The 24,033-nt window shown below is 42.9% G+C and overlaps 1 protein-coding gene across 13 annotated transcripts in view; it reads right to left on the bottom strand.

Annotated features, from left to right (window-relative positions):
• Positions 1-24,033, bottom strand: part of LOC142082027 (putative E3 ubiquitin-protein ligase HERC3) — a 54,930-nt gene that overhangs the window by 9,225 nt on the left and 21,672 nt on the right. For 9 of the 13 annotated variants that reach the window (XM_075149545.1, XM_075149541.1, XM_075149549.1 and 6 more), the window contains exons 4-21: positions 22,600-22,676; positions 21,802-22,023; positions 19,300-19,391; positions 18,143-18,273; positions 17,368-17,528; positions 16,767-16,843; positions 15,867-15,991; positions 15,271-15,330; positions 11,018-11,129; positions 10,100-10,289; positions 8,115-8,278; positions 7,470-7,583; positions 6,180-6,203; positions 6,004-6,093; positions 4,056-4,226; positions 3,277-3,420; positions 1,744-1,910; positions 534-600 (exon numbers count right to left, since the gene is read on the bottom strand). In XM_075149545.1, the coding sequence (XP_075005646.1) occupies positions 534-600; positions 1,744-1,910; positions 3,277-3,420; positions 4,056-4,226; positions 6,004-6,093; positions 6,180-6,203; positions 7,470-7,583; positions 8,115-8,278; positions 10,100-10,289; positions 11,018-11,129; positions 15,271-15,330; positions 15,867-15,991; positions 16,767-16,843; positions 17,368-17,528; positions 18,143-18,273; positions 19,300-19,391; positions 21,802-22,023; positions 22,600-22,676 (2,188 nt within the window). Of the gene's footprint in view, positions 1-533; positions 601-1,743; positions 1,911-3,276; positions 3,421-4,055; positions 4,227-6,003; positions 6,094-6,179; positions 6,204-6,968; positions 7,118-7,469; positions 7,584-8,114; positions 8,279-10,099; positions 10,290-11,017; positions 11,130-15,270; positions 15,331-15,866; positions 15,992-16,766; positions 16,844-17,367; positions 17,529-18,142; positions 18,274-19,299; positions 19,392-20,127; positions 20,186-21,801; positions 22,024-22,599; positions 22,677-24,033 lie in introns of those variants that run through there. The other 4 variants (XR_012673554.1, XM_075149552.1, XM_075149546.1 and 1 more) reach the window with 4 other exon arrangements.

Here is a 24,033-nt window from a genome sequence, read left to right as displayed (position 1 = left end):
ACTGCCATAGTCGCACAGAAAAGCTGACTACCTCAGCATGTCTCCTAGCAATAGCCTCCAGCATTTCGTTTCTAAGAAAGTCTGACCAAGTACACACACTATAAATTTTTAAGTTAACAAGTATTAGTATTATGACAGCAAGGAAAATTCTAAATTGTGTTAGCATTTCAAGAATTGACCTAGTGATGTCAAAGCCTAACTTCCATTTTCAAGGAGGATTCCGGAATCAACTTCTAACTGTCTAGTGTGAGAAGTTGGCCACTGGCATGTAAGTCACGTGCCACAGCAATAACAAGGCTATTTTAAAAACCACTTTGCTAGATCTACTTACTAGCTCAGTTTTCATGACCACATACAAAAGAACAAGAGAGTTGACAGCAAAAAATTTTAACATTTTAACATTAACAGTTAACATTAACATGAGGTATGTGCCACAGGCATAGTCGGGAATAAACCATAATACACATGAATAAGTAGATGGGCTTCAACTGTACCATAGCAATCACAGAGCTGATACGTTAAATGTGTCTTACTGTAAAATTCAAGCAGAATGTCTCTTCTACATCTTCCCCAGGGTAATCTAAAAGTTGCTGAAGACTCCTACATGATAGGTAGGGAAAGAAATGAGAAAAGAAAAAAATCAGAGATTCAAAAAGCCATACATCTAAAGGGGAAAAAAAATGCAGCAAAAGTAAACAGCATCATACATCTGGGTAATAGAATTGCAAGAGAGAGAATCTCTGAGTCACCTGAAGGGGTAAGAAAGAAATACACCTCAAATAAAGAGATGCTTTGTTAGAAGCAGGATAAATGCCAGTCCACATGAATTATCAATATAGTCCACGCCTACCTAGTACATGGATCCCCTTTAATGGTCCTGGCCTTAGAACAGAATTACATTTCTAGTTCTTAAGGAGTGCTAGATATTTATGCCATCGCTACACGAAGGTCTAAGGGAGTGGAGGAAGAGAGGGTGGATTATATTTGTATCCCCATCATGTAGAAAATATTCTTCTCCTATCCCTCAAAATCCTGCTGCTGTCTTCCTGGCATTTTACCTCATTATTGTTAAATACAGCTGTCGCTTTGTGCAGATAAGTCAGACAGCAACTTCGAAGAAAAAAGAAGACAGCAGCCAGACAGTGGGATCTTAATCTCTCAGTGTCAGAGGGAACCAATATCCCCACGCAATTAGGCAGAGAAGATTCAATATGCCATTTAGAAAAAGTCATTCCCTCACTCCATTCAAGTCCCTTCTTTCTGGTATGGGAGCAGGCCAGAGTTCAGGGATAGGACAGTTTACATCCTACGCACTGTTCCCATCCTGGGCTACATGAGACGTGCAGCAGATCTGTTTGCTAACCCAAGCCTGGCTTGGGGAGAAAGGCTGAGGCTAGGATCTGGGATCATGCATACAATCACACAGTGGAGGGACAGGCTCCCACCCCTGTTTTCAAAGGAGTGTGGTAGATATCTTTTGGCTGTGTTGATACCCAATTTCTGGGGGTTGGGAAGGTGAGTACAGAGGTTAGAGCCTAGGCAGATGGATCTGATAGCCTGTGGGAAAGAAGTCTTGCATGAAATTCACCACCGGCTTGCTAGGATCACAGCCCCCCAAATTCATTAGTCACTCAAAAGGATCAGGAGGTGTTTTATTGAACAGCTTTTACCCAGTTTGGCATTTCTTGTTCTCAGATGGATGGTCTGCCTTCCCAGAAAGGCTGCAAATTTTGTTTTTCATACCTTCCTTCCGTGGGGGATAGCTCCTTCAAATCCTCTAGGCAGGGCTTCACATTCAAGAGTTTTTTGTACAGAGCCAAGGGAAAGTGAAGGTCTACCACTGTGAAGTTGTATATTGCAAGACCGCATATGATGCCGATCAAGTGAAACCAGTTGTGTTCTACAAAACACTGCAAAACCACACAGAGAAATCCTGATGAGACACACTGTCACGGGTGCAATGCACAATACCCTTTCCCCCATGCACTAAGAAGCCAGCCCCTGCTTTTCTAACTGGGACAAAATCAGAGAGCTCCCATAAGGTCCCAGGTCCTCATCATCCCCGCCAAGTGAATTCCTTGCTGGAGTGTGGCACAGAAATGAAGATTCAGAAACCAAGCCCTATTACTTTTGTAAGCCATGATTAGTTGTGGAAACAGCAACAGCTACTTTCCACCTTACCTGCCTTTTATTTCCTTTCTACATACCTCTGCATTTAGACATTAACAAAGCTTCAATGTTTGCTGTCTATGTACTGCAAGAAAATGTGTTAACAATTCTCTCCCTATCACCCATCCTATTTTCTATTAAAAGCTTATGCATCACCACAGTGCCACCCAGGCAAATATACCAACATAGGTGTTGGTATACTGGCCTTCATTCCTTTGCATATTTACTCTCACACTAGTATGTCAGTCACAGACCAGCTGCCTGTATTTGTTAAATGTTGTAAATACGTGACTCTCATATTTTCAGTGCTTACACTGTCATTATTCTTAGTGTGAAAAGACTTCATTTTTTTATAGCGTTAACATAAGGAGTAATTGCTCTGTAATACTGTTTACAAGTTACAAAAGGTGCCATGTAATTTCCTTCCCTGTAAAAGGCAATTAATAAATTAAAAGAACCCCCACCAGTGCACCTACACCTTAAGGGAAGACTGACAACATAACATCATTTTCCATCTTGCTAGCTAGGCAGGTGAAGAAAAAAAGGACATAAACCACCACCTCCAGCATAATGCTATCTGACAGGTACAGAACTTGCACTCCACACCCTTCCAAATCCAACCAACTTTCACTATAAACCGTGTTTCTTGCCATTTAAGAGCTTCCTCACATAAAGCATTAACAAGTTTAGACCCTGAAGGTGATAGTGATGCATGACTAAGTGGATTGGTTGCAATTACGTGAACAGCAAGGGAATCACAGAATTCTAATGCCATTACGACCTAAACCTGTTCTGTAAAATAGCACATGATTATCACATTCATGATAATAAGAGTTCTATTAACTGTCATCTGATACTTAATACAAGTTTTATTATGGGATAAGGATAAAGAGAAAGAGCCAACTCCTTAACAGGCACAATCATCACTGGTCTACTAAAGTTAATGGACCTATACTAATTTCCACTGACTGAAAATAGAGCTCACATTGTATCGTGGGTGGAAAATGAGAGGAAGATCATTTCTTTCCCATAGTTTGCCAATAACTTTCTTGTCATTTAAATGCAGCATATTATTTCAACTTGTGTGTATAAAGGGCAAGGGCTTACCGTGTCTGAAAACCACAGCAGGTTTGACTCTGGGTAGTAAGTGAACATGCCATAGATGGGGTTGAGGAGTTCTTTTAACAACAGGAGGAAAAATTCCTTTGTCACTCCTCCAGCGTCAACAGCTTCCTCACCATCAAAGATGACCTGTAGAAAAAGCAGGTCAGTTACAGGGATGCAGAGCTGAGACTGAGTGAATCAGACACCTTTCTAATTGGGAGCCACGCAAAACAATTTGTCTAACATGCCCAAACCCACTGCAACCCATGAGCCTGTTTCAGTGCTCTGCTTGTAGGGAGGGAAAGGGAACAGGTGGTGGCAAATGAGATATTTTGAAAATGTTTAACTCCTTAGGCAAATCATAAATAACCACCTATCCTCCCAACAACAGAAGCAGCAACGTGGCAGCAGCTGCTGAATTTTGTAGCAACCTCTCAGAGATAAAACATGTCCTATTCTAAATGGCCTGTTCCTGCAGAAGAGCAAAACAGAGGCTGCATAATATCATAGAAATGTTTCCTCCCCCACCCCTTATACAGTAGATACACCAGGAAAAGAGAGTAAACCCCCTGCTTGCCTTCTTGTAAACTGTCAACCACCAAAACACTCCAGGAGTTGGAAAAGAGAAAGACTCAACCCCCGCACTGATTAGATCAAGTGTCCCTGTGTGCTATACCTATGGAGAAGCCACTGTACACTGGTGAAGTGGTAACGTGAAGAGCTGAAAGGCTGCAGAAATGTCAGCTGGATGAGCGGGTGCTAAGGGTGTGGGGAAAACTTACTTTAAGAGGCTTTTTCAAGTCAATGTCTGAATGGATGCTCAACTCCCTTAAAGCATCACCGACTAAGTTACTCCTGCGAACATGAAGTACCAGGAAAGGGCTTCTGGCCAGCAGAGGCTCCAGGGTAAGAAGCATGAAGACATTCTGCAAATTTGCACCATTTATTGCAACCTGTAAATAAGAGAGGGGTGAAAACCAGCCGCCGCTCAGCTCCTTTCTTCCTATGGAAGGAAAACAGTTAACAACTATACACCTGGTGTTCCTTTCTTCCTTACTCTTTTAGTTTGGTTTCCCCAGTGTACAAGGATTATGTGCTCACTCTGTACAAGTGTGTGTGCATGTGTGCGTACCTGCCCCCCCCATTTCCCACACCAACACCTTCTGAGTCCACTGATTGATTCACCAAATTTGAGCAACAGAAAGACCAAATTCCTGAACACTTTTTGACATTAAGCAGGTGGGTGGGAAAGACAGTTTATTCATGCTCTTACTGAGTCAAGAAACTTAGTGTGAACCCAACCCTGATAAGAGTCAGAGAATCCACAAGGGAAAGCAGTGTTTCTAACATGCCAGGCGAGGAGTCAGTTGACAACCACACCTTGCAAGGGAACCCGTCACATACAATTCAAAGCTCTCATCTACATGGATTTTCTGGCGTTGGGTACGGCACAAAGTCCAGTCAAAGCTTTGACCATACATAGCATATTCATTCCCATGCATCGTCCATAGTAAGTGGCAAATTCACATTTGTAAATTCAGTTTAAAAGTCGGTTGACCCTGAGACAGAAATCCACTGGAAACCAGGCTTCCTCTGATCCAGCCCTCACAGAAGTACTGGCTTCTTTGGCCTCTAAGTGGTTGTCTTCATAAAGACCCTATCTCTCAGGGCAACAAAACTTTTACCAGCCTGCTGTCCTGCCAAGATAAGGTAGATGCCCTCCTCACAGCAGTGCACTGCTCACAAACTGGGCAGCTGGAAATATACAGAAGAGGCTGGCAAAACGAAAGCAGGAGAAGTTGACTCCAGCTTCTGAGCGCAGGCCGAGCCTCCTCTGCCTTGCTGCGGGCCATGTGTTCAAGCGGCCATAGAAAAGCTAAGAGATGGATATTACATGGAACCAGCACCATGGCCACAAGTAACTGTGATGACAGTCTTCCACCCTTAAGGAACCTGACAACCGAGGACCTCGGGGAACTCGTTTCCTCCCACAGAGGATGAGACTAGTCCTAGACCCCAGCTGCACTGGATGAGGGACCAGTGCCCAATGCTTTGCTGCTCCCAGGAGCCACCTGCATGAGCAATGCCTGGCGCTGGGAGGCTTACATTGGCACAGAGGCCGGCTGTCCTTGTCACAGCCTGTGAGCTGGCTTGGCTGCCACCTACAGGTAAGGGTGCTGGAGCTCAACACCTGCTGTGAACACGCTCCTGGAGAGCCTGGGGTCTGCGCCCCTCACCGCAAATGGTGGGTGAGCTGCTGACAACAGCTGCTGCTCACAACCACGAACAGTGTCAGGAGTTAGTCTTCAACCCTCACTTCTGACAAACACTCCTCCTGCACCAGGCAGAAACGTGAAAAAAGTGCCCACTAACCTGAAAGCCTGTCTACTTTTCCAGCCTTACAGCTCCTCTAATAGACACCTCACCTTACTTCTTATCCTTGGACTATCATAAATACATAAGCACTCCTTCCCTATGCAGTTTAAATTTCCACCACATGCACATCTGGCAGTTCTGATGTTACCAAACATTTTGAAGTGAAAGACACCAAGCACTGCCTCTGCAATATCCAGGACAAAGAGGTTCTCCAGCTACTCTGCTCTCCCATATCATGGAAACAATGAAGTGCTGTACACTAACTCCCAGTGAACTCTTTTCCTTGCAGGCACCAATGAAAAAGGCAGGAAAAAAAAGAAATGGGGCAGGAAAATTGGGAGAGAGAAGGATTACCTGCATCTGTAGTTCTGCATCTGTCTGTAACATCTTGGTCTTAGCCTGAGCATCGAAGATGAAAGGATAAGAACAGAGTGTCACAGCATCCTGCAAGAAAGGCAAGCAGATTGGTTCCTATTTACAGCTTCCATAGCACTTCTTTAAATAAGAGTAATGAAAAACAATTTTCTTACCTGCATGATAGATGGTCTTACTTTCTGTGAAGAAAAAAGAGCAATATGAGTGTCTTTTACTCTTTTGATTTTGTGTTGTATTTTTTTGGATGGACTAGTTCAAAGGTGACCCAAAGAAAATTTTTCTCCTCTGGGAACAACCACCCAGCTTTTTCCTCTTAGAGAAAAGCATGGGAACTTCCTTCTCAAGAAAACATACAAGTCTAATTCAAAACTTGCACATCAAATGTTACTAAGAGGACTAACTGGCACAGAAGCCTGTGCTAGCCTGCCATAAGTGAAACTTACTCTCATGAAGAAGAACTTACTCTCTACCTCCAAAGGCAGAGGCCATACGAAACAACAGGAGGGACCATAAGGCCACAACATGACAATATAAGACCACTCCTGCAATGCAAATTACTCCTCTCACTAGCTATATCGATACATTTTTAACTATTTTTAACTATCACTGTTACATAAATTCGAGTCAATTATTGCGCTGCTCACTAAAAGTAAGCACAGAGCAGCACTATTTAAATGATGGAAAGTGGGGGACGGGGACACAGCACACACAACATTTAGAAAGTCCATAAAAACACACACAAAAATTCTTGCTACAGTCAGGTTTCACTCTTGCAGCATCCCTTGGCGGACGTTTTTTGGTGTTTTCTCACACATGGGATTCCTTTCCTTGCTATAATTAAATAATCTCACTGGGTTCCTACACAGCATATTCCAGCCCTCAGTTTAGTTATCTCCTTTCTTACAGATGGGAAAGTGAGGCATAAAAGAGGTGAAGGGTCTTACCCAAGATCACCCAGCAGGTTACTGGAAGAGCCAGGAATAGAACCCACATCTCTTGAGTCTTGGTTCAGTCCCCTAGCCAGAACGCCACACTGCCTCCTCTTACAGAGCAATATTTTAAGATCACTGGCTACATTATTCACAATACCTGCCTAAACAGCAGAAGTAAAGGGTAAAAATAATTTTAGAATACAGGATTTGGCTCCTGAGGTCTTGATTACATTAAAAGGATCCAGTGACTGAATTAATCCCCTTGTGCAAGGATTGAATGAGATTCACATGAATAGTCACAGAGATTGTTGCAAGCGTTAGGTAGATATTGTTAGCTCCAGCTCTTCTGACAGCCTTATTTTAAGCCAACTTTGTCAAGCCACTGAGTACCCAAATCTGAGAGATTTAACTGAATACGTTACACTTTCATTAAGGATATTAAAAGTACATATCTCTATAACCAGAGAGACAAACATGGACAGCTATTTCATGACCATACATAAAACCTCTTACCATTCCAGCCTGATGTAAGAACCACATGAGATAATCCTCCTGAATGTCCACCAAGCTGGAAATCTCAGGGATATAAAACTTATCATATTCTACGTGTTTAACCTTCTGATTTACCTGATGAAGAAAACAGATGTTTTTTTTAAAATATGGATATATTCAGCTTTTTTCTTAGAACATGCAGGTTTGCTTTCATAAAATCAATTATAGCAGTTGCAACAATAGGCCCCAGAAAGTCTTGCAAAAACACAAGGTCCCTTATATTTTAGTAGGAACCAAGAAGAATCGAGATAAACCTTCTTCTGACTTATTTTAGTTCCTCCTCCTCACCTGGACTAACCAGAACCAACAGAGTGGGAGCAGAAAGCATCATGAGACGGGTATTTGTGATGCCACAGCGCATGCAGACTGGTGGCTCAGCAGCAGCATTCTTTAGGGTAAATTTTTCCTAGTGTTTGAGACGGGACTAAACAATCTTCAAATACCCTGAATTCAGGAAAACCACTAACACCTTCCCCATGTGGTGTCTTGGTGGACAATGACACAGCTCACAAGCCAGGGCCATGACCACTCTGCCCCTGCCAACTGGCAAAGGGCAGGCAAGACTGAATCATCATGAGCCAACACACGCTCAGGCTTTCCTCTTACCTTATGGAGTTTCTCCAGAAGTCTGAGAGCAGCTGTAATGTAGCTACTGAACAGGACTGGAATCAACAGCGTCTTTCTTCCACTGAGGAGGTAAACCACTGCGCCTTTATATAGGTCCACTAGCCTGAGGAAATATCTTGGGCACACTTGAGACCACCAGTTATCTGGAAAGCAGAGGCACATCAATATAAATCCTGACTTAAAGGCCAGAGTAACCCCTAAATAAGGGGTTACAGCTGAAAATAGGGGAACACACCTAAAGATTGTTTCAAAAAACTTCCCTGTTTCTCTCCTAACTGTAGCAACAAGAAAGCGAGCAAAAAGTCAGCTAGATACCAGAAACTGAAAAGCTCTTCCCTTTCCACTCCCATACAACCACCCCAGTCATTACACAGCGCCAATCCCTGATCAGTCTGAGAGCCTGAATTCAAGGATTTTCAACTTTCAATTCAAGATACCGTTTCAAGTATCTTGTATTCAAGGTACTGTGATCTTGCAGGCAAACCATTGTCTCTCGTGAGTGATAAGAAAGCAGTTGCCTGGGCAATTCTCCATAGTACCACATACTTTTCTAGCAGGTGTCAGTGTGTGTCACCTGGCACATCCGCACTAACGGTCTGAACTCCCCCTCTTTAGAAAGGCTGATTTCTTTCTTGCCAAGGACGGGTAACCCTTACCTCTCCTCTGAAGGGACCCTGACTATTAGCTTCTTTGCTAGAACCAATCCACCTGCAAAGTAGAAGCTGGAGCCTGGGAAACCACCATGTCAACTGTTAGAAACAAACACCAATTTATCCTCTCAAGTATCAGCACAACAACATATCCTGGCAGGCAAACAGGCAAAAGTATGAGAATCCTTTACATTTCTGTATGCTAACAATCACAGTGGACTACATATGCTGAATAGAGGAGGAAACTTGATTCCAAAGCCTCTTGGAATTAAAAAAAAAGAAAAAAAATCACTAAACCTCAAAATAAATTTCACTGAAGCAATGCTCCTGGAAGTCTGAATGCATTACATAGCACTTTACATGATAATATGATATTTAGTAAAAGATAACCTTAAGAAACAGAGTAAGATAACAAGAAAAGTAATAGCTTAGCAAACATGACTAACAACCATTAAGCAGCACATGTTCTGCTTAGCTTAAAATGAGCTCATAGGAAATAATATCAGCAGAAATGAGAAGATTCAGAAGAGGGAGAAGAGCTGGGGTGTTCAGCTTGGTCACAGACCAGCCAAGAGGTTTTTCTGCACCTTATATAGGACAAGGTAACTTTATATTATATTTAGTATATTCTTTTATGTACCTTATACAGAAAGGATATTCTAACGTGCAAAAATTTAAGAGAATAAGATCATTTAATCTTCAAGATATACAAAATCTATGTTCACAGAGAGGCATGAAAATTTATCTGGAACTGAGTCTCTGAATGTAGGTAAACCAGATAAGGTAAATTAGATTAACCTCCCTAGTAAGTGTTCTTTGAAATTATATTTTATTTCTGAATTAAAACAATTTTGAAATTATATTTTATTTCTGAATTAAAACAATTTTTAACCTGACTTTTCTTTCTCATTTATTATCCACACCACCATAAATTTTATACGTTCTATATTATTGTAATTAACTTCCCATATCTTATCTGTATGGCACATTCTTCACTTCCTCATAGTTCATTTTAATGAAAAATTCAAATTTTATGTTTATAATTCTTTTACATTTTATGTTTATAATTCTTTTACATGGGAACATAGGTTTTGGAGAGAGGATTCCTTGAATGCTTTTGGTTTCCAGCTGCTTTTTAGAGGTGGCTGCTTCATAACCACACTATACCACAAATAATATCCAATTATCATTGCAGCCGTTGTAACAGAAAAATTAAACCAACACAAAAACAGGACTGAAAAACCTAAATGCAACACTTCATGTCCCAGCTGGATGCTGAGAGAGCAACACGCGTCTTAAATGCCAACCTCTTACCAAGAACTTTGCTGGGGTTGGTATCTAGGCGCAGAATAGCCATTGCTAGAGGAAGCGTTAATGTGATATAATACTTTGAGTCTTGGAAGGGTGGGAATTCAGGGAGAATCAGATAGATTCTCATTGCCTCGACATCTGGTGGTGAGCTGGACAGCTGAGGAATCAAAAAACTTTCAAAGCTCTTCAGTATCTAGAGGAAAACAAGACAAAAGAAGGCAACTTATCGTGGGTGATAGAGCACCTATGATGCAGATGATGTGTAAGAACGGATGAAATGGAGCACACTCAGCATGAGTGGACTTAACAGCTTTTGCTGATGATCTCTTAAGAACACTCCATAGGACAGGACTAAACTCTGATTTTTTTCCAAAATGCATAAATGTTTGGATAGGTTTTTCCAGGGCTGGCTAGAGGTTAGTTAACTCCTCTTGTTAAGGTCACATCCCTGCTTTAAAAGTCAAACCCAAAGTAAAAAAAAAACTATAAAAATTATAGCTAAAAATGGCATGGGGAACAAACACGATTTTCTCTCACAGCTCTGCACTCGTGAGAGAAATCCTCGGAATTAGAATAAATTATACAACCATAAAGTAAGTACTCATCAACTCCTGACAGGCAATAAATGAGCACATAGTTATTACTTACAAGTATAACATACACAGAATTAATTTCAGCAGCCATTTAAAGTATTAAATGCCGTAAGATAAAACTTTTTTAAAAGCAAGTCTTAGAGACACATTCTGAGAAGGTGAAAATCAGCCCAGGTCAGTGGAGAAGTATCCATTGATATCATGAAGGATCTGGCCTGCAGATTTGCAATACAACCCTTCCCCAAAAAAGCTGCTGTTACTTGCATGTTACAGAGGCACAAAGCCTTTATTTCCCCTCTGAATACCCAAGACCCCAGAAGTGCAATACCTGGTCTAGGAGAATGGAGTGCTGAGTGTTCATCAGCTTCTCAAACAGCACTCTGGTGGAGTTCAGATCAATCCCTGGGATCTTCGGACTGGTTTTAAAATGTTCATCGATTCTTTAAAAAAAATCCCAGACAGACAGGCTTGAGTTTAAGGAAGAAACACCATCACCTGTGTATTGTCATGGCCTGAGAGCAAGCAATGAAGAAATGACCTCTAGGGAATTAATCAGACTAGAAAAAAAGCACAAGTTGGAATCTTCTTGCTAAAGAGAAGATAGACAACTCTGCCTTCTGAACTCCTCTGGGCCTTGGTTAGGGTTGGAATTCTTGCAGAGAAACACTTTATGGAAGTCTTTGATTTCCCCAGGACTCCTTCACTGACCTAAGAGCCTGCCTAGACAGGCTGGACTGCTTAAAAGTCTACAAAATATGTATCTATCATATGTATCAGGTTGTCTTCATATACACTACTTTTGTAGCAAAATCTGTTTAATCACACCCAAGATTAAGGGTAAGAAAGGGAAAGAAGAAAGGTTCTCCATCCTCTATTGGATGCGGGGGGGAACGTTGCCACCAAGGATGAGGATAAGGCTGAGGTACTCAACGCCTTCTTTGCCTCAGTCTTTAGTAGTCAGAGTGGTTATCCTCAGGGTACTCAGCCCCCTGAGCTGGAAGACAGGGACGGCAAGCAGGATAAACCCCCCATAATTCATGAAGAAGTTAATGACCTGCTATGCCACCTGGACGCTCACAAGTCTATGGGGCCGGATGGGATCCACCCGAGGGTACTGAGGGAGCTGGGGAGGAGCTTGCCAAGCCGCTCTCCATCATTTACCAGCAGTCCTGGTTAACTGGGGAAGTCCCGGACGACTGGAGGCTGCCAATGTGATGCCGATCTATAAGAAGGGCCGGAAGGAGGATCCGGGAAACTACAGGCCGCTCAGCCTGACCTCGGTGCCGGGGAAGATCATGGAGCGGTTGGTTTTGAGGGCGCTCACGAGCCATGTCCGGGACAACCAGGGGATCAGGCCCAGCCAGCACGGGTTCATGGAAGGCAGGTCCTGCTTGACCAACCTGATCTCCTTCTGTGACCAGGTGACCCGCCTAGTGGATGAGGGAAAGGCAGTGAATGTGGTCTGCTTGGACTTCAGTAAAGCCTCTGACACTGTCTCCCACAGCATTCTCCTAGAGAAGCTGGCGGCTCACAGCCTAGACAGGTGCACTCTTCGCTGGGTAAAAAACTGGCTGGACGGCCGAGCCCAGAGAGTTGTGGTCAACGGAGTTAAATCCAGTTGGCGGCCGGTCACGAGCGGTGTTCCCCAGGGCTCAGTACTTGGGCCGGTCCTGTTCAATATCTTTATCAATGATCTGGACGAGGGGATCGAGTGCTCCCTCAGTAAGTTTGCAGACGACACCAAGCTGGGCGGGAGTGTTGATCTGCTCGAGGGTAGGAAGGCTCTGCAGAGGGACCTGGACAGGCTGGATCGATGGGCCGAGGCCAACTGTATCAGGTTCAACAAGGCCAAGTGCCGGGTCCTGCACTTTGGCCACAACAACCCCAGGCAACGCTACAGGCTTGGGGAAGAGTGGCTGGAAAGCTGCCCAGAGGAAAAGGACCTGGGGGTGCTGGTTGACAGCCAGCTGAACATGAGCCAGCAGTGTGCCCAGGTGGCCAAGAAGGCCAACGGCATCCTGGCCTGTATCAGAAATAGTGTGGCCAGCAGGAGTAGGGAGGTGATGGTGCCCCTGTATTCGGCACTGGTGAGGCCGCACCTCGAATACTGTGTTCAGTCTTGGGCCCCTCACTACAAGAAGGACATGGAGGTGCTGGAGCGTGTCCAGAGGAGGGCAACGAAGCTGGTGAAGGGCCTGGAGCACAAGTCTTATGAGGAGCGGCTGAGGGAACTGGGGTTGTTTAGCCTGGAGAAGAGGAGGCTGAGGGGAGACCTCATTGCGCTCTACGACTACCTGAAAGGAGGTTGTAGCGAGGTGGGTGTTGGTCTCTTCTGCCAAGTAACTAGCGATAGGACAAGAGGAAATGGCCTCAAGTTGTGCCAAGGGAGGTTTAGATTGGACATTAGGAGAAATTTCTTTACTGAAAGAGTGGTCAGGCCTTGGAACAGGCTGCCCAGGGAAGTGGTGGAGTCACCATCCCTGGCAGTATTTAAAAGACGTGTAGATGAGGCACTTAGGGACATGGTTTAGTGGACATGGTGTGTTGGATTGACGGTTGGACACGATGATCTTAGAGGTCTTTTCCAACCTGTATGATTCTATGATTCTATGAAAGGTGATGCATAAGAAGACATTGACCGCTATACAAGGGAACATCAGACGCGGGTTTTCAAAAGAACAGGGGAAGATATTCAGAGTAGCTTTTTGGCAATTCCACTCCCAAATTTTCTAAAACTAAACAACCACCATAATCAAAACACAGCACAGCTGAGAACAGTCTTCACATGGTCTTTAGTTGCAACAAATATGCGCTGTCCTTTCTGCTCGCTTGAAAGGCTGTAATTTACTTAGGCTACCTGTGTAAGAGAGAGAATGAAGGCAAGCCTGCAGGGGACAATAGGCTAACAGCCAGATCTAGCAACGCTGAATGTCCAGGCCAGCAGGTAAGTTACCCAGCTCAGCGTCTAGACCATAACCAGCATCTGTAGCAGAGGCTCTCAGCACCACTGTCTGCAGCAAAGCTGCACATAAACCCTTGCAGTTACTAGTAAAAAAGGGCATTGCTACAATTCCATTGACCTCAAGGATTTCCCAAGTCTGTCACTGCTCATCTGATACTGTGCTGTATTAGACACTGAAGTAAAAAGCAGCTATTAAAGATGGGATGCATTTGTCAGTTTACAGGTGTGGCTATAATGATACGAGAAGCTAAACATAGCCTACGGTAGTGGAATGGCTATTTCCGTAACAGCACAGGCACCAGGCTGAAAATAGCTCCTCAGAGCCACACTGCAGTACAGAGGCTTCAGGCTGTGATGTGCAGAAGCAGTACTGGAGCGTGCCCCGTCACACAGACACAGAAAAGCTGCTTTTCCATCTAACCCTGTGTACCACAATGCTGTACTGCAAACAGGCCTATATGGCATTAGGATACTGGAGGGATATACGAGGGTATTTCTATCAAGTGCACCATGACACAAGGCCTCACATATAAAGGTACCTGGTTAAACGCAGCCTCACTCCAGTGTATGGTGGCTTCAAATTTTATCATTCATTTGGTCAAAGATTTTCTGTACAAGTTAAGTCCTGCGCTAGCCCAGGACATCATTAAAGTGGAAAGAGAACTGCATTGGGGTGATGAAGTCATAAACTCCACTCATTTCCATATTCAAAGGAGACATGGGGACTATTTACAATGACTCAACAAACTCAACAAGTGTTTTAAGCCGACATGACACAACTCTCCTGATGCAGTAACATGCTGCCTTGTCGCAACACTAAAGAAGAAACCATTGGACAAGTGGAAAAACGCAAGAATAATGAGTAAATTGTTTTCTTTTTCAAGTTGCTCTTGGAAAATATTACTCAAAGATTACTCAGAGTAACTAAGCTTTTCTTCACCTAGTTACAGGTCATTTACTCATCACATCACCATAAAAAATTTCTCATCCTCCTCATCTTATGCTGTTACCTCCCCAACATTTACAGATACAGCCAACACAATTCTCCCCATCCCACAGCCTTTGACTCAGCTATGCTTATTACAACCTTGTCACCACCTATTGTTGGTTACACCCATTTGAAATTCCTGCATTTGTAAGCAGGAGCACAAAACTTTCCACAACTGATGTCATCTCATGAAAAGGAAAGTGCTTCCATGCTGCCCCAGATGTATTTTTCAGGAGCAGCCTGTGTTGAAGTATACTCCACACGCACCAGCCCCCACCAGCCAGCTCAGCTGGGTAAGAGACTATTCAGATACCTGGCATCACTCACTTCCCTTAATGTCATATTCCTATCCCTCTCTTTTAAAGATGTTGATATTCATTTCATAAGGAAAAACAAGAGTTGTGACAACTCTAAGGAATCTGTACCACTTACAATACACTCACCATGCACTTTCTTAGGCCATTTGCCTTCCTTACCCAGCTCCGACCACCCACCTCTTTAGTGGACACTCTCTGCCCCCGTCTCCTGTCTGATCAGAAAAATCAAATCCCACTGCAGCAGTGAGTGAAGTAAATGGATTCCAGTCTGCCTCAAGGGAAAGCCACACTTCTGGATTCTGTTTGCCACTTACTTCTTCTCCAAGAAGCTTCCATTCCAGCAGGCAGCTGAGGACAGTATCTGAACAACATTACTGTTTGCAGCAGGAAGACAAAAGAAAACGGAGATAGAGGTTATGAATAGATGTCCCAGCAAATCTCTTCAGCTCTCTTCCCTTCCTTCTATGGGAAACAATGTCAGGATCACCCCTTCAGAGGCATAGAGTGTAAGCGGTTCATTCAGGATCGTGTAACGTCCCTCTTTGAAAGGAGAGATGTTAGCAGTGCCTCCTTTCCACCTATTCTGTCCTTCTCATGGCAGGCACACAAGGGAAGGAACTTAATCGGTCTGTTCACAAGTTCTTGCTGCTTTTCATGAACTCTAAGCACACAACGAAGGACAACTTTAAAATCCATTTCCCACCCACCATTTGCAATGTTCTGAGGCAACCTCAAATTCCTCTGGTTTTGCTCAGAAGCTCTAACCTGGCAGCTGTCCTCCCCTTGGATATGACCAAGAACCACACTTGAAAAGGCTGCTAAATTTCAAGTGAAAGCATGGCACGGAAGCCAACAAAATTATTGAAATAAAACTTTCAACAAAAGGCTTGTCCAGTGCCACAATACCTACTTGACAGAATTAGAACTGTTCTTTTCTAAAAGCTTTTGCCTCCAGACATCTATAGTTTCATCATTTATTAAACAGGTGTAACGTGTTTCATTTATGGTCCGGAAATCATCAGCAGGCAAGGAATTCTGTGAGAAGATACAGATTTCAGCAAAGACAAGGCTTGTAAAACAATTCCTTCTTATTCATAATCTCTGTTTTCTATATATAACTGACAGCTTCCTTAGTGTGGTCTCTGAACAGGTTTGGTTAGGAAGCTGTGGCATTACTAAGAAGTCCAAAAGGAAAGGCATGGAAAGGTACGGAAAAAACCAAGATCTTCATCAAATACATTTTTAAAAAGAGGAAAAGAAAAAAAAACAAGATATCATTTCCTTAAATGTACCAAAGCCCTCTTAAATACTGCCATATATAACTACAGGCTTAGTACATTTATTCTAGACCTATTTCCATGCCTCAAAAGTGTATGTCAAACACTTCTTGAAAGAAATAAGAAGACAGAAGCAGAAAAAACAATTCAACATTCAGCCCTCCATCCAGTATATCTTGACAAAACCCCAGTGCATGTGGTCCATGGCCCTACATGCAGACCCCCGTGCCTCAGGAGGAAAGCAGCCCCTCGTTTCCAACCTGCAAAGGAGCCGGGACTCCCCGCCCTGCTGATCAAACTGAAATCAGTGTCTTCCCAATGGCTCTTTGACGTGCCTCTAAAGGAAGGCAACTTTCAGCCACTCCTAAGAAGTTGTAAATCCCTGTAACAACTGTCATCATTGGTAAGGTTTGCAAGGCAGAATGGACTCCAAAGCAACACTTCATTTTCGGGAGATATTACCAAAAACAAAAGATTCATTGTGAAGGCTGGGACAGGGGAACAGACTTGACAAGATACTTCATTTGTTTTACCTCATATTCGGAGCAAAGCACAAATGTTTGGTCTCCTCCAGAGAAGATATGTTTAACAATGTGATATTTACAGGCATCTGTTGAAGAAAGAGACACAGTTGTGTTAGAGGTTGATGAATGCAAGTTCCTACTGTGCCTTTTCCCCCACATATGCACTGCCAGCATCTCCGGTTTTATACTACAAGGAGCACTTGGGTCCCTTGAAGGCCAGGCTGAAATCAGCTGGAACTCAAGTACTGTAGCACTTTCTTGAGAGATACACAGGGCCTGGCAGGAGGGAAAAGTTGTAATTCTTAAACTGCAATGGGAGTTTTAAAGAGAAACCAAAGCCCTTGGAAATCAGTATAGTACGATTTCATGAAGGCTCAAGATCGTCAAATGTTGAGCTCTGCCATGAAAAGAGAAAGGGAGAGGACACACGTTAACAGAGAGAGCAAGAGGTCACCCAGTAATTTCTGTAGTGCATTTGGGAGAGGAGCATGGGTTTCTTTTGCTATTTCAAGAACTTTCGCAGAACAACGTCAAGATGTCTTTAGACAGCCATGGGTGAAATTAAATTATTTATGTCCATTTGTGACTCCAAATTGCGCATAGTACATACCAGGTTTCCCTGAGAGTTGCCCATTGTGAGCTGCCCAGTGACCCTTGACAGGAGAGGGACACTTAACATTGCAAGTGTGCCCCGTTCCCAGCTGGCCTCTTGTTCCACAGCCAAATGCATAGATCATTCCTGAAGAAGGCACAAAGGCTAAAGTGTGATGTCTGCAACAGAAACAGGTACAAAGTTTGGGCCTTGCTTAACAATTAGAAGAAAAAAAAAAAAAACCAAACACATTGTAAAACTTATTCTCGGTTCCCTTAAGCCAGAAGCTGGTGCAAAGCAGCATCTTTACACTAGCACCAATGCTCACTTTTTGCCACCTGATGGCACCAGTTTATGGGATGGAGCTCTTTAGATGGAAGTGACAAAGAGCAGCGTGTGCCAGCATATGGCTGGTATCAGGCTCACAGATGGAATTAGCTTAGTCATTCACTAAGCCTGTACATATCAAAAGCCAACAACACAGCACCAGTGTTACTAACTCTCTTTACATGAAAGAGGCTGGAAACTTGTGACCAAAGGGGCTGCTGGTCTAAAGTCTTGCTGAATTATTAAGCTGGAAAGGTACCTTTTACCAGGTTACAGCACAGGGAACAACCCCAATTAAAAAACAACCTCTTTTGGAGGGCCTTAAAATTCTCATGGGAAGTAAAATTTAAATTAACTTAGTTTTGACACGTAGGATGCAGAAGCAAGACTATTCCCCCTACTTACAAGACTCAGTGTCAGCATTAACCTCCACCAAAGAAAATCTCTGACTGCACACAGGACTCACCTGCCACAAGCAATCTGGGATACTTCACTGCCCATTAGCTCAAGAACTCTTCGGGGGTTCACTTCATCATTCATGGAGTCATGTCCCAGTTGTCCGCAGGAACCTGCACCGAACGTGAACACCCCTCCACTCTGTTAGCAAATCAAACAGCATATTCTCCATTTAGGGACCCATAACCCAGCAGTATTTCTCTGACTCCAGTTTCAGTACGAGCCCAAGCTTAGGGAGAGATTTCCTTTGGGGATTTCCAAAGGATTCGGAAAAGAAACTTGGGTTCTGCTAATGCAGCTTCCAAATAGCTACCTTGTCACTCAACAGAGATTGACAGAATTATCCTTAGGTATGTCTACACTAGTCCAGCTTCCCCCCACCATCACCAGGATGAGTCTGAAATCCCAGCAGGTTTAAACATGGCTGAGCAGCACCCACTTCCACAGTACTTTACACCCATCTCTGTCAGCTGCTGATCAAAAGGACTGTGACATTTTTCCTTGAACAGCAGCTTCTACATAACTGATCTTCTACAGTGTTTTTCCCACAGGAATCCCAATGTCAGGTGTTTTAATTCATTTTACAGTGGAGAACACTGAGGCATCAAAAAAGGAAGCAACACCTAGGAAGTGGCAGAGGCAAGGCAAGAACTGAGCAGTGATCTAACAAATCCTAGCCCTGTCCTCTGTCCACTAAGCTATACACCACTTGGAAACAGCAGGTTTGGAACTGAAAACCTCTTGTAAATCTGTAAGGGACCGCTACGGTTTCATTTAAACGCTCATTCATTTTGACTTGCATTTTATTCTGATGCACAACATCGCTCTCTTTTTATCTTCCAACAAAATGCTATTTTCACCCCTTTGGATGTATGTTTGTTAATTTTTTCGCTCAAAGCTAATTTCTTTGAACGATTCACCCGAGTTTTACTATTCATTGTCAGGGATTACTAACCATCTTCATCTTCAAAAACAGCAATGGATCATGTTGGCAATGAATCTCAGAATAAATTGTAATACGACTATACTTTCCATTTAGTTTCTTTTACTGGAGTCAGATGGAATACGGTACGTCAATCTGTTCTTTTCTACCATTACCCAGGAAACTAATGTGAAACCATCAGGCAGGTGAGATAGCAGCCAGGGTTCCCAGGTTAGCATCTTTACCTTTGTCAGGACTGCTGTGTGTTCCTCTCCACAGCTGATGTAAACAACCTTCTGAGACCGCAACAGCTTCACATGACAAGGGGATTCTCGGTCTGCATTGAAGACAAAAAAAAATAAAGGAGCTGTTTCATAAACACAAACCTAAATATCTGAGAAAACCACTGGCAGTTTGATTTTCAGATGTGATCTACATGTGCAATGGAAGCTTTAACAACTGTGGGACAAAACCCACATCCCTGAGTACTTCACTCCTTCAATTCTTAAAAGATTTGTCTTGGCTCAAAGAAAATTGTCCAGAGCGAGAATGCAAATATGGAGAATCTTGTATAAACTCAACATGCACTTGCAGTTTGGAAGGTATGATGAGTGCAGCCTAGCTACACCCACCTTCAGCCTCATGCTCCATTCCAGACTCCTCACTGACGACTGCAAACATTTGTTTCCAAAACTTTGCTTAGACCTTTTCCATACAGAACAATCCTGACACGTGGGAGACACCAGTGCAACACACATGACAAGCCGAATCCCAAGGTGTATTTAAAGGCCTAGCCCTTCCTTCTATTGTCATCCTTTAAGAAGAAGATCCGCCTACTTGCAAAGGCTAATCTCTGCCAACCATTAAATGATGCTTTTCTCCTTCACTCCGACATTCTAATCATTAAAAGTGGGTCTCCCGAGGATGAATAGACTAAGCAAGGTTACATGTTTTACTGATGTAAAAATAAAGTAATAGCTAAGCATTCCAAGGAGCAGTAGACACCCTAAACCAGTTCAATATTAAAGGGAGCAGCTGCTTGCTTCATACCAACAAAAAAATCAGGTTCCTACCTATAGAAGCTGTCCATTTTTTAGGACTCTCACCCAAGGATTTGACAGGTGCTTTCTTCTGGGTAGTGAAAGGAAAACGGTCACATTTTCATGGATTTAGAAATGAGAGCAGATTTTTCATTTACTTTGTTCTGTTTTTTAGCACTCTGATCTTTATTTTGACAGGAATGACACTTCTTATCTCTCCAGCATAATTGTTTAAATAACAGTGCTGCAGACTACTCATGTTTGTAGACTTCGCTATTCATGTTCACTAAGGATAATTCACACTGTCTTACCATCATTCACTTACCATAAACATAAAGTATTTACTACAATGAAATTTATTGAGGGTAAGCAGAGCATGATCCCTGGCCAACACAGCCCCATAAGCAGATGCCCCTTATATGTTCATCTAAGATTAGTCCCATGTCAAAGCAAGCCTCTCATATATAAACTGCAACTTTGTTGAAATTAGAAGCATTTATCTGCCAGCCTACATGGAAAGAACATGGCTGCTCTTAAACAAGATCAGCTCTAGCTTACATATAGTACAAGAAAATAGACCTGGAGCATTTTTGAGAGAACACAAGATATACAACAAGTCTTACAGTTGTGTTTCATATTCCTAAAGTGTAAAGCAAGACAAAATTATGCATATAGCATTTGAGCATCCTTTGCTAAACTACAGGCTGGTTTTGAGTAATCGCTTTAAATACATGTTTCAGTTGGTAGGGTGGGTTGTCAAAACGCATCATTCCATTATAGGTACACAAAACGTGAGGTAACACTTTTCTCTTGCAACATACAGTATTTATATGCTACTACATTATGCAACCTAACATTTACCAGTATATACACCTCATGTACTCACCCATGCAAAATCAATTATCCATGCATGGTAAGTATCACATCCACACTCAGTAACTTGCCTAGATATTTAAAGCTACACAGCAACTATGCAGAAAACTATGAAGAGGTTGATTTAAAGCTCCAAAGAAAATCTTTCACTGACTCGCTTTTGCAAAAAAGTTAAGAATGTGTTAACAACAAGCAGGGGAGACCTGGGCTTTTCAGACTAGTGGTAATGTCATATCCACTCTTCAGCCTCATTTATAAACCTATCTTCAAGTCTGTTGATGGCTAGGCTTCACTGAACATGGCCACCTGAAAAAAACTACCATTGTCCCTGTGTGTCTGGAAAATTGTGCAACCAATAGGCTAGACAACATCTTACAATACTGAGATACTCTGTGTTGCCACCATTTTGTAGCATACAGTTGCTCACCAGCCAAAAACACGTTGGCAACCAAGGGGATGGATTCAGCCTGCCATTCTGCCGGAAGAACCTTTGCTCCACATCAACTTCAAACAAAACATGGACAAAGCATTTTTGAGAAGAAGAAGAAAGAATATGAGCACTTCCTCCGATGCCTGCATGTTGACACATTTGAAAGATCTTTCTTTTTGACCTTCCCTCACTTTCACTAACATCCACAAGGGGAAAAAAGTGTTTCTGTTCCTGCTAAGTATGAAAAGCCTGTAGAGTCCAGCAGAGACTGTTCCTCTGCCCTCTTCTCCCAAGAGGAGTTGCTGAGGGTTACATATCCGCTCAGTAAAAATATACTGTCAATGCAGAGACACTAGGCCAAAAAAGGACCATCCTTCTTTCACCTAGGCGCATAATTTTAATACCTCGTTCATCACTTAGTCCCAGCTGTCCTGAGCTGTTCTTCCCCCAGCCAAACACAGCTCCTGAGAGAGAGAGGGCAAAACTATGGGCTCCGCCTGCAGCAACCTGAGCCAAAGGGATCCCATCAAGAGACTTGACACGTTGTGGACTGGCTTGGGAGGGACATTCTTTACCCAAGCCCAGCTGACCATAGCTGTTCTGCCCCCATGTGAAGAACTGGCCATCTGAAACAAGGAAAGAAAGAGAACGGCAAGTAAAAGCTGGTCAATAGAAAAGCAAGTTTGTCAAAATGAACAAGAACTGGTGCTGGAGGCTTCGTTCCCACCCAAGCCTCGTGATGGAAAAATCAAGCAAGACATTCTTTGCCAAAATAAAAGCAGTCTGAAGCTACCGGGTAAATAAACAGACATGCAACTAAGTGCAAAATACAATATCAGACTGCTGTAACTTAAACAGCATAACAAAGAATGGTTCACATGTCGGATACGCAAGAGTAATAGGCAAGGATAATTTCAACACAAAGAAATTAATTACACACATTTTTCTACATCAAGATGGAAAGCTTTTAAGTGTTCCTGCCATCATTCACCAGTGAGACAGTGGACGGCCTGTGTAACGTTTTCTTTCTTGACAGTATTGGCAAAGCTCTTCTTCAATTTTCATGGTACCTGATCCATTTTATAGCCTCCCATTTGGCCTGAAAGCAGTTGGGACAGGGATGTCCTTGGTTTATTATGCAGAAATACACAATCTTGGACACTGTGCAAAATAACATAAATAAATAAATTATGTTACAGTACCTGCTGCCAAAGCCATGCAATGCCAATTTCCACAGGAAACCTGCAGTATTGTCTGTTGGTTCAATTTCTTTATCAACCTGAAAAAGACAACACTATTTCAGAATAAGTGTCCACAAATACAGTATCACCTTAGGTCGAAATTATGATTTCCATTTAGATATTTGTTGTACACATACACATAATCTATGGTTTTGAGACTGAGGAACGGAGTCTTGAAGGTGATGCAGATCCATACATAATAGATGCAAACCTGTGAAGACCTGTAGACACTTGACTACTAACTCTAACTACATTTACTGCCATAACACTGAATCCAGCCATCTGGAAATGGTGAAAATAACTGGTTCTGGGCGTCTCTCTCACAATTTCAGGCATCGAGATTTTTCATGCTGTCAGGGGCCTAGCAGTTCCTACGAGTTACAGCACCAAAATCTCTTCAATGCTTTGTACAGAGAATAGCATGTTGAAGGTTCAAGTTATTTCACAAAAATGTTATTTTTAAAATGGCACTATCACATTGACATGTGAGCCTGTCTCACTCTGTTATATCAGAGCCACCTGCAAGTTAAGGACTGTCTTCCCACAGAGCTCTTCAGCTCAAACATTAATGTTTTGTGACTGAAACTCTTTTCCTTTAAGCACTGTTTCAGCAATGACAGCCACCCTAGACAGATGTCCCAAACTTCTGCTCTGCACTGGATCTGCAGCGGCAGGCCCAATAAGAGACAGACTACATCTGTTACTAAAGTAGCACGGTACAACACCATTAAGTACAAAGAGACCAGTTATCTTTGTTATGGTGGTAAGCTGAGATCTACCATCTGTGAACTTCTTTGGATGGAGGCGTCTTGGTGTCTGCCACTGGCCACTGCCACCATCTACATGTCCTTGCACTTAACCCTATTAGTGCTCTGACACAGGTAAGATACATTAAATAAGTAAGTAAATAAAGAAAATTGAGCACTACCCTAAAGTTTCTGAGCAACATTCATTATTCAGAATTGCAGCAGGCTGGCTTAGTAGCTTTGCTGCTAACGGGCAACACTGCAAAAGAGTTTCAGAGCTGAGGTGCCAGTTCATGCAGCCATATATTTCTTCCCCGTTCTTGAAATCTATCTCCTATCTCAGAGGACTTCCCAGGGACTGAAATAGAGACGGGTATCACAGGCAGCATTTCTATTTTTGGGTCCTTCCTCATGCACCTCCTTGCTCTGTACAAAACACGGTGGCATTTTTCATTGAGGATGCCGAGCACGTTCTGATTTTCTTTTCTGTGCCCCAAGCCTGTCCTGCCCAAACTTCCTGAGGACTTGTCTGAATCCCAGGGGGGCTCAGGGAGCACCAGTACAGTATGGAAAAGGAGGAGTCATCACCCTTACATCCCTACGTGAGAAGTGCCCAATTACCGTCCCTCTGAGAGAAAGTGCTCCCAGT

The sequence above is a fragment of the Calonectris borealis genome, chromosome 4, assembly GCF_964195595.1.
Source record: "Calonectris borealis chromosome 4, bCalBor7.hap1.2, whole genome shotgun sequence".
Lineage (NCBI taxonomy): Eukaryota > Metazoa > Chordata > Aves > Procellariiformes > Procellariidae > Calonectris > Calonectris borealis.
This window is presented reverse-complemented; position numbering and strand designations above follow the sequence as displayed.